Source organism: Pieris napi, chromosome 3 (genome assembly GCF_905475465.1).
Source record: "Pieris napi chromosome 3, ilPieNapi1.2, whole genome shotgun sequence".
NCBI classification, from domain to species: Eukaryota; Metazoa; Arthropoda; class Insecta; order Lepidoptera; family Pieridae; genus Pieris; species Pieris napi.
Window position 1 is genome coordinate 9,824,136 of NC_062236.1, and position 14,397 is coordinate 9,838,532.

The 14,397-nt window shown below is 36.3% G+C and overlaps 2 protein-coding genes and 1 long non-coding RNA gene across 3 annotated transcripts; all 3 read left to right on the forward strand.

The window, feature by feature from the left end:
* The first annotated feature begins 574 nt into the window (after nucleotides 1-574).
* On the forward strand, nucleotides 575-2,256 carry LOC125063642. The gene is made up of 2 exons (XR_007119547.1): nucleotides 575-1,722; nucleotides 2,057-2,256. It is a non-coding gene; the product is annotated as an uncharacterized LOC125063642 (long non-coding RNA).
* Nucleotides 2,257-2,855: 599 nt separating this feature from the next.
* On the forward strand, nucleotides 2,856-4,109 carry LOC125063658. The gene has a single exon (XM_047670219.1). It carries the CDS (start codon nucleotides 3,286-3,288, stop codon nucleotides 4,054-4,056), a length of 771 nt encoding a protein of 256 aa, XP_047526175.1. The 5' UTR covers nucleotides 2,856-3,285; the 3' UTR covers nucleotides 4,057-4,109.
* Nucleotides 4,110-8,223: 4,114 nt separating this feature from the next.
* LOC125063120 (facilitated trehalose transporter Tret1-like) lies at nucleotides 8,224-14,348 on the forward strand. Its single transcript, XM_047669347.1, has 6 exons — nucleotides 8,224-8,310; nucleotides 9,242-9,397; nucleotides 10,332-10,530; nucleotides 12,546-12,736; nucleotides 13,296-13,678; nucleotides 14,040-14,348. Exons 1-6 carry the CDS (start codon nucleotides 8,271-8,273, stop codon nucleotides 14,163-14,165), a joined length of 1,095 nt encoding a protein of 364 aa, XP_047525303.1. The 5' UTR covers nucleotides 8,224-8,270; the 3' UTR covers nucleotides 14,166-14,348.
* Nucleotides 14,349-14,397: the final 49 nt, after the last annotated feature.

The following is a 14,397-nucleotide window of genomic DNA, read 5'->3' on the forward strand; positions in this document are numbered from 1 at the left end:
GAAAAAAAGTTAGTGTTATTGTTAAAACAGAACAGCAATTGTGTTTCATGTACACTAATATTGCAAGAGTTAACTACTTACGTGTATAAAAAGTGTAGGTATCGCATGTGGTTGTAAAAAAATCGTATTTTTTTTCTTTTGAAAACAACTCATTTCAAAGTGTATTGCATATCCGCGCGTTTTGAGTTGGATGCCAGTTTAATCTACCCGTACACTCAGTCCATTTATTATTTAAATACGGTTCATTCGGAAAACTGAAAAATGTGGAAAATTTATTCAAGTGCTGGTAGCCCCGAGTTATAATCCAACTATTTACAAAAGACACGAAGTGTGGCAACTAACTGACGTAGGTAACATGATTCGCAATTTTGTCGCTTACCACTGAAATATTATGTTTATATTAAATATGAATATGTTTGGAATTGTCGTATTTACAGTTTTAATTCATTGAAAATTGCTTCTTATTGACCAAAATACACATTCGAACGAATAATTCTTAAACAAAGTTATTGACAATATAAGCTACTTACCGATGAAAGGTTATGTTAGGCTCTTTACGTTCACTACGGCTTTTACAGCCAATTATGCAAATATATAAATATACAATATACAATTCACCATGTCTTACTTTAAATACACTTCTTAAAGGATACATTCTTAAAATATGGGTTTGACTTGGGTTTCACAGATTTATCAGTAAGCAGTGAAAACTTGTTTGCCACCAAGGGCTCGGTGGCATACAAATAAAACCCGATACGCAAATAGAGACAGAAAAAGTGATACTCTGTTTCGCTCGCACTTAAGTATTTCACGTTAATGCCTTCTCTCTTTAGTTATTATTGTTATTTTAGAAGTTCATCTAGTTCTATACTCTATCTACGGTTATTGCCTGTTTTTAGACCATAAATCGTAGATGAAGAAAGAAATAGTTTGTCTACTTTTATTTTTATCATAGCTAAAATAATTTTTTTGACTTAATGTTTTTTCACTTTTTGGCTAGAGCATGCACGGTATAATTGTCATAAAAATGGTAAAATGATTTTAAGAAAAATCACACTGACCTAAATTGAACCAAATACTTGAAATTCTTACATATCAAAGCCATGATACTACAGAATGCCTACGTTAAAGTTTTTTAATTTTGCTATAGAAACATGAAAGGTGGAAGGGTGAAAAACCCATGCAAAATATGTTACGAAACGGTCAATAAGAAGAAAGGAATGCAGTGCAAGGGTGCTTGTCAGAAATGGGCGCATTATAAGTGCTTAGATTTTAGTCCAGGTAAAATAAAGGATGTGAAAGATGGCCATGTTAAAATAACCTGCCCGTGTCCCGATTGTGATGCACCTGACGCACAGAAGTGTTGTGCAGCTAAGAAAACATGCACATCTGCATCTGGACCGTCTGCAAAGCCTATACCCTACCCACCGCAATATGCACTTCCATATACCAGGGATGCCATGCCCGTGTCTCACACATCTTGTGGGATGAAATCTGATGATGTGTCACTGACATCCTCTGATATAACTTTATCGCCAAGAACAACGACAGGTTCCACCTCCCCCCAATTATTTATGGCTTGCCCGCCAAATAAAACATTTCGTTCGAAACAAACATCTCCAAAAATTTCGCCAGAACCCTCGCGTTGTGGACCTTGTTGTGCAAAGAAAAGAACACATTCTACGTCCGCATTGGAATCGTCATCTTCTGACAGTGGCATTAGTAAGTATTGCTTGGGTATTTATAGGTTCATTAGCATTGGGCAAGACAATTTCTACGTTTTTTTGATTATTTTTTAAAGACCTTCCGTGAATCTCGAAACAATTACATTATTTTTTAAATTATACGCTATGTATCGAAGCAAATACAAGCATACTAAACAGGGTACATATTTTCAAATAGTTTGGATCTGTTTTTAAGCTAGTTTCAAAATTGACAATTCGTCAAACAGAAAGGCGAGTTAACCGATTCTTTTAGAATACTTCTCTACGTAATAACAATCAGCAAATGAATGTGAAAGATCTTACGACATTGGCACCGATTATTATTTTTTCAGATGTAAAATGTGTCCCTCGACGGGCATCATCAAGCGATTCAAAGTTACCTACTGCGTCAAACCAAAAAGAGCTGATTGTAAGCCTTGATGAAATGTGCAAAACTGTTGGAAGACTTTCATGCCAGCTCAGAGAGCTGATGTTTAAAATGATTGAAAGCAATAAACTTTAATAATAATTACAGGAAACCTTACTACTTAAATAATTGTTTCATTATTTTTTTTAATATAAAAACGCTCGAAAAGCAATGAAACTGGAATTGGAGAAATGGGTATTTTAATCCTATACTTATTTTGAGTTTGCAAAGAATGCAATCTGAAATAATAGATATAAAATATATAAAAAAAGAAGACTTGAATTATAATGACTTTTTAGCTCTGCGACCTGAAATCCCACGACAGCTTTTGTTCCCCAGCCTTGCGATTCTGTAACTCACTTTTCGAATTCATAGCGGTTTTCGCATCGGCGGTCGCTCTCAAATCAGTCGTGAAGCAGTCATTTTATGATTTGGCATTCTGAAAAGGTGGGAGCTTGTAGTTTATTGTTTATCAGAATGCCAAATCATATAATGACTGCTTCACGACTGATTTGAGAGCGACCGCCGATGCGAAAACCGCTGTGTGAGTTCGAAAAGTGAGTTACAGCATCGCAAGGCAGGTTCTAAGAATATGGATAACGTCTATAGCTCGATGACGTAGATATTACTGGTAACTGTAGAACGAAAGAATATTTTCGCGAAAAGGGATGCTAAATTTATATTAAAATTAACTATAATGTATTATAATTTTATAATTCTCGTTACGCTTTCCAATTAACCTACAGCAAATAATGGGAACAGATGAGAATATACAGGAACATTAGCTACCTTTATATTTTTTATATGATGGAACAAACGAGTCTACGGTATAGCCATAAAAGGCAGCCCATGTCCGTGTTAGTGGGTGCGTTTCCGGCCTATTAAAGAAGGGTTTGCTCTTATTTTTAATCTTGTTAATTCACTGTACCTAATATGTAATTAAAAACGGGAGTGGACTGTATATACTCTGTTCATGTTCTGTCATTCTATGATAAAAAGATCTCTATGATTTTTATTACTTGGGCTGGAATGACATATTTCACACCCTCAAACTGACTTTAAATTCATCATGCATAATGTACAATATTAATAAATTAAATAAAAAAACAAACATGTATAAGGATTATCTCTCGAGCTAATGTAATAAACTACGCCATGTCAAAACCCTGTAAGAAAATAAAAAACCCATGCAAAATATGCCTGGGACCAGTAACCCGAAAGAATGGTTTACAATGCCAGGGCTTTTGTCAGTGTTGGGTTCACTACGCCTGCCTCAACTACACACCCGGTAAGATTAAGGACATCAAAGCTGGTATCATTCTCGTAAACTGTCCTTGTCCAGATTGCAACAGCTCGCTCCCAAAAGAATACCGCTCGGATGAGCCATACAGCTGCACAAACTTACAGTGCCCCGCTAATATAACACCCAAATGCGACAACACCGGCTGTCCGATTAATAAACAACAAGGTCAAAAAGGAGGCAATATGAGAAATACAGGGGCTGGCTCGAGTTGTCCTTTAGGCCAATGCGGTAAAGAATGTAAGGAAAATAGCAAGGGATCTAACCAACCAGGAAGAGAAAAGACTGGTATTTCATGCGGTCAGTCATGCAAAGAAACTAGTGTTCCATTGAGAGCTGGGGCGGTTTTACCACATCAGATACCACCCAGACCGGAGAGCCCTCCATCCTGCCCTTCAGGATGCTCGTTACCTCCTGGAGATTTAGGTCAATCGTCAGACCCATTGCCGGCGTTGGAACAAATGTGTAATACAGTCGGTCAGTTGACGAATCAAATAAACGATCTTATGCAGCAAATGAAGAATGTTGTACAAGGTGGTGGAGGTAGCGGTGGAGGTAGCGGTGGAGGTCCTGGAAGAGATCCTAAGTCCTGCTATTGTCCTGGAAACCCTGGACATAAACGATAAAACATGATCTCGTTTTGATAGTTAAGTTTATAACTTATCAACTGGAAAATTAATTATGACGATACCACCATGAGGTTACGTTTTGAGTTGCATTGCGATTGATGAACACTTTTTATAAATATATTTTTATTGTTAATAGAACAATATTTTTGTATTTAGAGAAATAAACGAATTAAGACATATAGTTGTAGTAGTGTTTGTTATTTAAATTACAAAACTGCTAATCAAGAACTTAATATAGGTACGTTTTATATTGCGAAAAAATAAACTTCCAAAGTCAGGTAGTCCCCGAGGCGTCTGCGAGACACTAAAAATTCTGTATTTGAACATAACTTCGAAACTACTATCAAAGTTTATTCTTGCGTGAAATTGGATATATTGCTGTGTATTTTACAAACGTACCTATTCATGCACTAATATAATATTCTCAATATTAGCCTCAAATTAATTTATTTTCAAATGTATTAATATGTATATTTTTTTCAAAGGAGGTATATGGATGTATACTTTATTTTTGTAGTTTTTTAAATTACAGTATACACATTATTTGCATGCATATGTTGAATATTTAGAAGATCAAAACAACGAAATTAACGATTTCTTTCAAGGTTTTAATAGTTTGATGATATAAACAGTAGATTTGACGGTTATACCACTAAATGATGTAGTAACGAGAATACGTCCCTATCCAAGAGATATGTCGGCATTGTGTGTCTGATTGGCAATTTAACTCCGTCCGAAGTTTGGACTGTGGTGACAGAGTCCTAAACCTGGGTATTATGTACATTTATCTAACTTTCACACAGTTTTGCTCGTTAAAATAATACCTACATTTTACTTTAATACGTGACTCTAAGTTACATTGTATCTATATCTTAAGTGCACTTAGAATTAACATCCTAAAATTTTGTAATTATTTAAGTACGTCATTATCTCTATCTAACTTACAGAAACATGTACACAAACGTTTCGTAAAACTGATTAATATTCTTGATTTGTAAAGCAAAATATAATATATCATACATAATGTTATATTTACAGTGATATGACAATTATGGTAAACATAAATGTTATAAAAAAAAAGAATAAAACACAATAAAAAAATATATAAAATAGAATAAAATTACTAGAAAACCTTTGCTTATTTTATTATTTAAGCAAAAAAATTACCAGATTAACAGCGGATTAGGTATGACATAGGCACGTAACAATGCTTTCCTTAGAATTGATCAGCCCACTAGCGAATATATCCGGATACGTAGGTACTGTTTATTCCGTTATATTCGCAAAGAATTCGAAAGTTTTGTATCGTACTACGTATAAACCAATAAATAAAAAAAATAAATAAAACGAATGACAGGAACCAGCAGAGATATTTAAGTTACCAACGCACTTTACCGCTGATAGCTATAATAACCTGAGTACATAGACACATGATGATAGTAAATGTTGGCGACTCATATGTATAAATAGGAATAGATTATTATAAGTTAGTGTTAGTGACTATATATACAATATAAATTAAGTAGATATGAGCTATAAGAAAAATAAGAATATTGTTAGTAGCTCATAAGTAGAAATTAAGTATATATAAATAAGTTAGGTAAAAATATGTTAAGAAAAATATAGTTAAATAAATTAATTATATGCTTCGCCGAATAAAAGGGTCGCGTAGCTCTCGTCGCGGTATACGCGCACAGATGGCTGTAAGCGCAGCTCTCGTCGCGGTATACTGTCGATGTACTTAAGCTCGGCGAGATCTACGCAAAATCCTCTTTTTCCTCCGCAACGAACTGGGACCCAAGAATAATCGGCGAAGCAAGAAACAAGAACAAGGCGCAGTTTCATTTCAAGACAACATCCTACAATTACGCACTAGCAGGGGTGCGTGGGTTGAGGCGGTGCCAGCGATACGTCGAACCGTCTTGACAAAACGTACGTAGTCAAACCCCACCGGTATTCAAAGCCGCGCCGAGGTTACTTTGGTTACTGCACGGGTGTTCTCAAACGAACATCTAAACGTCTAATCCCGTGCAGGCCCGAGTCTCTGAGGCGACGTCGGGATTGGCTACAATAGTAGTACGTACGAAGTCAAACCCCACCGGTATTCAAAGCCGCGCCGAGGTTACTTTGGTTACTGCACGGGTGTTCTCAAACGAACATCTAAACGTCTAATCCCGTGCAGGCCCGAGTCTCTGAGGCGACGTCGGGATTGGCTAGAACAGTAGTACGTACGAAGTCAAACCCCACCGGTATTCAAAGCCGCACCGAGGTACTTTGGTTACTGCACGGGTGTTCTCAAACGAACATCTAAACGTATAATCCTGTGCAGGCCTGAGTCTCTGAGGTGTCGTGGGGGTTGGCGACAACAGTAAACATTTTAGGATTTAAAACTTAAATTCAAATTCAAAAATCATTTAATCATAATGGTAACACATTGTACACTTATGACTTGTCAGTAAAGAAATACATAATATTAATGCTTCTAATTTTACATTTAGTGCCAGTTCTCAAATCAAGGGCGTAGAACGGAAGAGAAGAACTGGCAATAAACTCTCCGCCACTCTTTTTAATCGCCATTTTCTTTTTACACAACGTTTGTAAGGAGCTGCTACCATTAAACCATGTTCCACATGACATCTTAAGTAATTAATAATAATAACATAAATTAAAAACAAAGAGTTGTCCTCTATCAGCAGGAGGCATGGTGAAATAGGAGCACGCACTTACATTCTCGTGGGAACAACACGCAAACACATAGTTGAAATAAGGAGTGGACATCGTGTAAAGGCTCCGTAAATCACTACCTTGGTGAAGCTAAGCGACTGAGATTACGTGTTCGAGGGTATAATGTCTCAGTATTGTCGTACAAATGGTATATTTGTCTCGGATTACCGTTACTAAGTTATGCCACCTGCGATCGTCAACTAAATCGCTGTTTACACAGCTAAATACTTTCTATAGTAATCAATGAAAATAGTTATTGTGGCGAGCCAAGGCTGCACAGTGTACAGTGTACATTTTGCTGAACTTTGTTAGTTTTCTAAGCGTGGCGATTATCTAAATCGTCGGAATTACACTCCAAGAGTATTTCCAGACCGAGGCAGAGGCACTCTCTTCAACATATACTTTACTTTCATTTAACATTTGTTTCATAGCAATTAGCATTTAATTATTTCGCATAAATTCTATTGTTGTACGCGAGTGGTAAATATAGAATAAATATTTTTCTCTATTATTTTAAGCACCTCATTATTATCATTATTTTATGAGCCAGGAACCGTACATCTTGGATCTTTAAAATTACTTCCAAATCAAAATTATTTCGTACGATTTCTGTGGCTTTGAAATGAAGGAAAAATACCATTCTTATTTTCAAAGATACATTTGTTTTTAAGACATTAGTACGCGAGCTGTAAATGTAGCATTTTGACATTAGACAATGTGACATTGTGACATTTGATTATCGCAAAATCTTATCTTTTTCGGATCGTAGACGAAAACTTATCTACGGATCTTTATCAACAAATAGTATTTTCATTATTTTCGGCATTGGTCAAACCTATTTAATATAATTCTATTAATAAAAAACTTTACAATATTATCTAGTGTAGATTATAAATTGTCTATTGCTCTGTGTACACATCCTTAGCATGTAGCCTTAAAAAGATTTAACTTAAATAATAACAAACATAGTACAACATTATTGCTTAAAACGAATGAAGAAAAACATATATACTGGGTATTACTTAACTTCTCAAACAAATAAAGTCTGTACAATAATTAAAAGTGGCTTTGTGCGAGTTGCTCTTACCACTATTCGCTAGAAAAACCTATTTATTTTCATAGTATTTGTACAACTGAGGTTATATATTTTTGAAAAATGCTGACTAAATCTCGTTAACATCAATTTTGTTGGTCGATCAACTGCAAATATTTTTTTTAATCTTCACTCACTTTAGAAGTGTAAGGACATACACGTAATGGTTAGTTCAATATAGCTGGGAAATAAGTTAGCTACGGGACCCTAAAAAAGATATGTATTTGATAATTATATCAAGATTTTCATCAATCAATTATCAAACACTTACATCTTATTTTGTATGTTATTATATAGATAAGTTAAATTATTAATTGAGGACTGTGCATTTTGTCGTTCGTCTAAATGGAAGACAGAAATTACGAGTATATAGGGAATTGGGAATAAATTTAAAATGGAAAATCTGAAATATCAGATATTGATTGTTTCATGTTGTAAGTAACATTTTATTTAGTATATCTATTAAGTAAAAGAGCTTATCGGTACACCCTCAAACTCATCTAAGCAATAATTAAGACCAGTGGTTTGAAACGAAGTCACCGATAGACGGGGACCCACTAAAGCCAAACTAATTTGTATAGAAATGGTCACGTGACAAAGCGTGAGCTGGCCAGTCTTCGTTCGTCTTCTTCATTGTGTCGTAAAGTGATTTTATCTCAAGCCCTTGTAGCAATCTTGTAAATGAACTGTGCGACCGTGGCTAGATTAGTGGTTCTCTCAGATGTTACTGGTTCCGAAATACACATCAGCAGCCTTTACTCTTTCTCTTTTTTAGGACAGGAAAACAAAAGTAGTTTAAAAATTAATTGCGCTTATACGTATTTATTAGCCCATTTATCTCTATTAAACACTGGCTCTACAATCCTTGGTTAACGTCTTTATCTGTTTCGTGATCATTCTTTTCTCTACTAGGCAAGTAGGTGGTCCACCTTCTGTGCCTGACACATGCCGTCGACATTTTAGATCTAAGGCATTCCGATTTCCTAACGTTGTCTTCTTTCACGGGACGAGTCTTAAGTGTGCACATAGAAATGTTTATTGGTGCACAGCCAGAGTTTGAATATATAACCCCAAATATTAGGTAGCTCGATCAAGCCACTAGGGCAATACTGATTAATATTTGTAACGATAAGTAATAATGAGTAATGTATAGGTACCGTATTGTCACATTTTGAAATCTATTTTTCTTTAGTTTTATGAACGAATGAATGTCTTTCCTTCGTGTTTGTTATGTTTGTTACAAGCGTTTGTCAAATTAAATCATGTATTTAATTTTATTTTTAATATGTACCAATCAATGTATGAGTGTACTCCGCACACTCCGTTAGCCCTTGCTAACTTTGTAAATAAATAAATAAATTTCAGTGAACATAGGCCAGATTATAGTTGGATATAGCGTTGGCTGGTCTGCACCAATTATACCTAAAATGAAGGATGTCTTGGATAATCCATTACCAGAACCAATCACGGATTTAGAGGCTTCCTGGGTGGGGTCACTTTTGTATATTGGTGCTTTGGTAGGTAGGTAATTACTACGAAGGCGATACTTATTTTTCCCCAATTTCTATTGATCTACCTATTATTACACTGGTTAACCTAATAACTACTGGTTCGCATTACAATGGTTTTGAATATTCCATGAATTGATCGCCAAATATCGAAGTACCCTAGGTATAAACATTAAGCTACGACTGAATTAACGCGAGATACAGCTAAAAGCTATTATGAGCACAGTACCCACGAAAAAACTCTTCCTGTTTTTGACTTTCGTCTCTTTGTCTATCGTAAATCACATGGGCGGATCGTGAATTTGTGGGGCTCTGGGCTATTACGGGTAAGTCCCCTGTAATAGGCGCGAAAAAAAAATATACCAACCGAAAACAAGCGACGGGGAATACCCCGTTCCGTTCGATTGAGGCGCATCTGCACATGAGTTGATTAATCTCAGGGATTCCAAATTATGATTGGATTTTTTTAAAATTTCCGATATTTTTTAGTTAAAAATATCACCTATTGTTTTCAGTAGATAAGGGGGGCCCTTTGTATCCATGGGGCCCTGGGCTGCAGCCCAAAATACCCCTAAGTAGATCCGCCCCTGGTAAATCATATTACATAATATTAAATAACAATTACACGCACTGCAAAATCACTCCAGGAGTTAGACAAAATAAGTTGGGTATAATTTGTATCTCATTCAACAACACACACTTGGTCAGATACATAATTGGTCCGTTGTGCGTCCTAGCTAATTTAGCCAGCCTAGCTCCTACCAGAAGCACAGAAGTCTCCTGGGCACAAGCCTATGGCTTTACGGAGCGACCTCACTGCTCCGAGGATTTCTGTACGTTGTTTAGCCTCAGCCTCGCATTCCAGGACTACGTGGTTGGTCAGCCTAGTACGTGACACTTAATTCGACACATATCGTAGTAATTTGAAGTCTGCTGATAAATTTTAGGTCCATACGTAACTGGGGTACTAGCGAATCTCATTGGAAGAAAACCATGCTTGATCATTGGCGGTTTCTTGAATATCCTCTCTTATATCTTGGTGGTGACTACAAAGAATATTGGCATGGTGTATGCGATCAGAGTCATGAGTGGTCTTGGTATGGGGATCACTACTGTGGGAAATATTGTTTATATTGGAGAAATTGCGTAAGTTTTTTTTAGCGCCTATATGTGAAGAACATACTCAATTTTTACTTTTCTTTTCACTTACTTTAAAATATGATAGTTATTAAGCGTGCATTCGTAGTAAAGCTTTATTTTTGATAAGACTTAAAGGAAATAATTCTTACAATCAGTTGATTAATTATTATCTACCCTCCTGTTACAAAAATATCTGCCCCGTGCCGTGGCAATTTTGACAGAAAAAGATATATAATTTTGATGAGCTCATATACTCGTAATATACAAAATGTTTTACCGTTACAACCATGACATAGTAGAGGCATAGCATGAGCAGAAGAATAACAGGAGCTAATCTAGTTTTTTTTTATAGAACAGGGGGCAAACGGACAGGAGGTTCACCTGATGTTAAGTGATACCGCCGCCCATGGACACTCTTATTGCCAGAGGGCTCGCGAGTGAGTTGCCGGCCTTTTAAGAATTGGTATGCTCTTTTATTGAAGGACCTTAAGTCAAATTGGTTCGGAAATAGTTCAGTGGGCAGCTGGTTCCACATGGTGGTGGTGCGCGGCAAAAACTGCCTTGAAAGACGCTCAGTTATGGAACGGCGGACGTCGAGGTGATACGGGTGGAATTTAGTATTCTGCCTCGACGTCCGATGATGAAACTCAGCTGCAGGTATTAATCCGAACAACTCCTCTGAACACTCTCCATGGTAAATGCGGTAGAAGATGCAGAGTGACCCCACATCTCTACGCAACGCCAAAGGAGTTACGTCATATATTTTTCGTAGACTTTAGCGTTTAACACTTTGGAAGACTCATGGTAAATCTATCACCTATACTTTGATGACAATAATGTCATTTGAATGAAGTACGTAAGACATTCTTAACACGTTCACTGCGCCATCATTTTTAAAGAACTTTCAGCTGGTGCTATGGAGACCTAAAAGATCTCGTAACAAGCCTATCCCTGGGTGCGTTTGAGACCTAATCAGTCTCCTAAAAATACACTTTTGAAAATAATTTATATCTTCCAAAAAAACAATGACATATATTTTGAAGTTTTTGTGGGTGAAAGATAGCTAATTGCTTTATATTTTGCTAGGTTCGCACGCAGTTACGACATTTGAATAAACTACAAATACCAAAAAAAAATTAGATATCGATTGTATCTCGTACCGCAACCGAAGATAGTTCAATATGTGTAGTAAGTAGTGATGGGAATAAAATAATATCTCAGTTATCGATTCTAAAAGTTTTATTAATTATGCAAAGTGTTTTTCATTAAAACGTGGTAAGCACATTGATTGCTTGCACATTACGCGCAAATGGTAACAATTCATTTAGTTTTTTTTTAGAAGCGTCAGTGCTGTTTAACTGCGTGTGCTCCAACGAAAAAGGTTTATCGTTAAATATTTCATAATCAGATTCACTGTAATTATTAGTCAATGGGGGGCAAATTTGAACATTTTCCAAAACAAATATTTTACTGGACGATGCAGCAGTATAATCCGGCGTTGATTTTTTGTTAGAAACCTCACCAATAAAATAGATTTTTTACACTTTTTTCTTTTAAAATCACTCATTGTTTATCAAAAATAATCAACACGCTGGTATATACGCGAGTGTTGTTTCCAAAACGTGCCCGCGACTTCCTGAATGTCGATTCTAGGACAACACTAAAAATCCCATCCTCCATCTCTTGCGTCTACGAGGCGTACGATTTCACGAGTACCGACATATCTCCTAACGCAAGGAATTAAAACAATAACAGTACTGTGCGTTAGGGACCTAATCCATCTCTAATTTATTTTTTAATGTCCTTGAATTCAGCTTTAAGTAGGAAGCAAATATGTATTGCAAATATATTTGCAAATATATTTGTCCTGCTCATCCTTAAAGAACTTTACAAGTTAGATCCTCCCGCAAGGAGTGAAAAAACACGATTATGTTCAACGCACAATCCGAAAGTCCTGCAAGAGATCTGATAGATCTCGTAATGCAACGAACGTGTTAACGTAGATTTATATTGTTTTTCAGATCAACCCATATTCGAGGGATTCTTTTAACTTCGACATCTATAATTGGGATATCGGGGACTCTCCTCGTTTATGCGGTAGCGCCATACGTTTCGTATGTAACTACAGGGTACATAGCTCTGGCAATATCCACACTGCATGTGTTTGGGCTATTTTTCGTACCTGAATCCCCAATATATCATGCAATGAAAGGTAAATGTTGTTTTCAATATTCACGTGTCATCCTATTCTGGTTATGGTCAGGTAATTAATTACATAAAATAGGAATGTTCTTATGTCTTGTTTAAAAAAAAACAGTAGCGCCTAACCTTATAAGGTTTGGGTATTAGATTTCTGTTTATGTGTTGAGATCATTTGTTTTTTGTAATAGGCAGGTAGGTGATCCACTTCTGCGCCTGACACACGCCGTCCTGTAAGGCGTGCCGGTTTCCTCAAGATACTTTTCTTCACCGCACGAGTGAGTGCTAAATACGCACATGTGCATCAGTTCCGGAGTTAGAACTTTTTGTTCTTCACTTCTTACGCAAATTAATTATATTATTTACATAACTATTTTATTATGTAATAGAAGGTAAACGGGCAGAAAGCTCATCTGATTTTAAGTGATACCGCCACCCATAGACACAGGAAAAAACTTAACCTTTAGAGTATCTTTCACGTAGTTTTTAGTACGTACGACCGTAGATCACGATTGGGCCTGCGAAATAATGTAGTCGCATTTAAGTTATTTAAAGTAACCTCAAACTTACAGAAAATGAATTAACTGCTACAAAGACTCTCTGTCTTCTGGGACGTTCCGAGGATGTCAAGAAAAGTTTGGACGCTCTCAAAAAACAAGAAGAGACGACAAAAATCCAGGATTGGATGGAAATCTTCACAATAAAATCAAATAGGATGTCCTTATTCATAACATTTACTCTGGGAGCATTTCAACAATTGAGCGGTGTGGCTGTTGTACTATTTTTCGCAACAACCATTTTTGCTCAAGCCGGGTCATCTGTGGAGCCCCATGTAGCGACAATAATAGTTGGTGTTACAAGATTGTTGTCCAGTTTAATTGCGCCTACATTTATAGATCGATCGGGCCGGAAAATCTTGTTGTTGATTTCAATGGCCGCATGTGCTCTTAGTCTGGTAAGATTTAGTTTATTAGGTTTAAATAACAAATGACATAAGACTTGGGTCGGAAAACATATCGACAATAATTGTATCCCATCAATGTATATGTTGAATCTTTCCCTTTCTCTCTAATTCTCAAAAGCGATTCTAATTATGGACGCAATAAAGAACTTAATAAATAGCAGTATTTAAATTTTAAAAACAGCCGACCTTGGGTTATTGATCCGTCATGATCCATTCACTGACTGACTCATATGTCAAGTTAGCTAATAATAAGTATGTGCCTTCCAAACTTAAAACACATTTGGAGTCCAGAGAGATTCGAGGTTACGCGCCATGGGGCGGAAATTAAAATTTTGTTTCATTTCATTTTCAGTCAGTTCTAGGAGTATACTTCTATTTGGATAGAGTGAATAACGCTGCAGTACAGACTGTCGGTTGGCTTATGCGCCATGGGGTGGAAATTAAAATTTTGTTTCATTTCATTTTCAGTCAGTTCTAGGAGTATACTTCTATTTGGATAGAGTGAATAACGCTGCAGTACAGACTGTCGGTTGGCTTATGCGCCATGGGGTGGAAATTAAAATTTTGTTTCATTTCATTTTCAGTCAGTTCTAGGAGTATACTTCTATTTGGATAGAGTGAATAACGCTGCAGTACAGACTGTCGGTTGGCTTATGCGCCATGGGGTGAAAATTAAAATTTTGTTTCATTTCATTTTCAGTCAGTTCTAG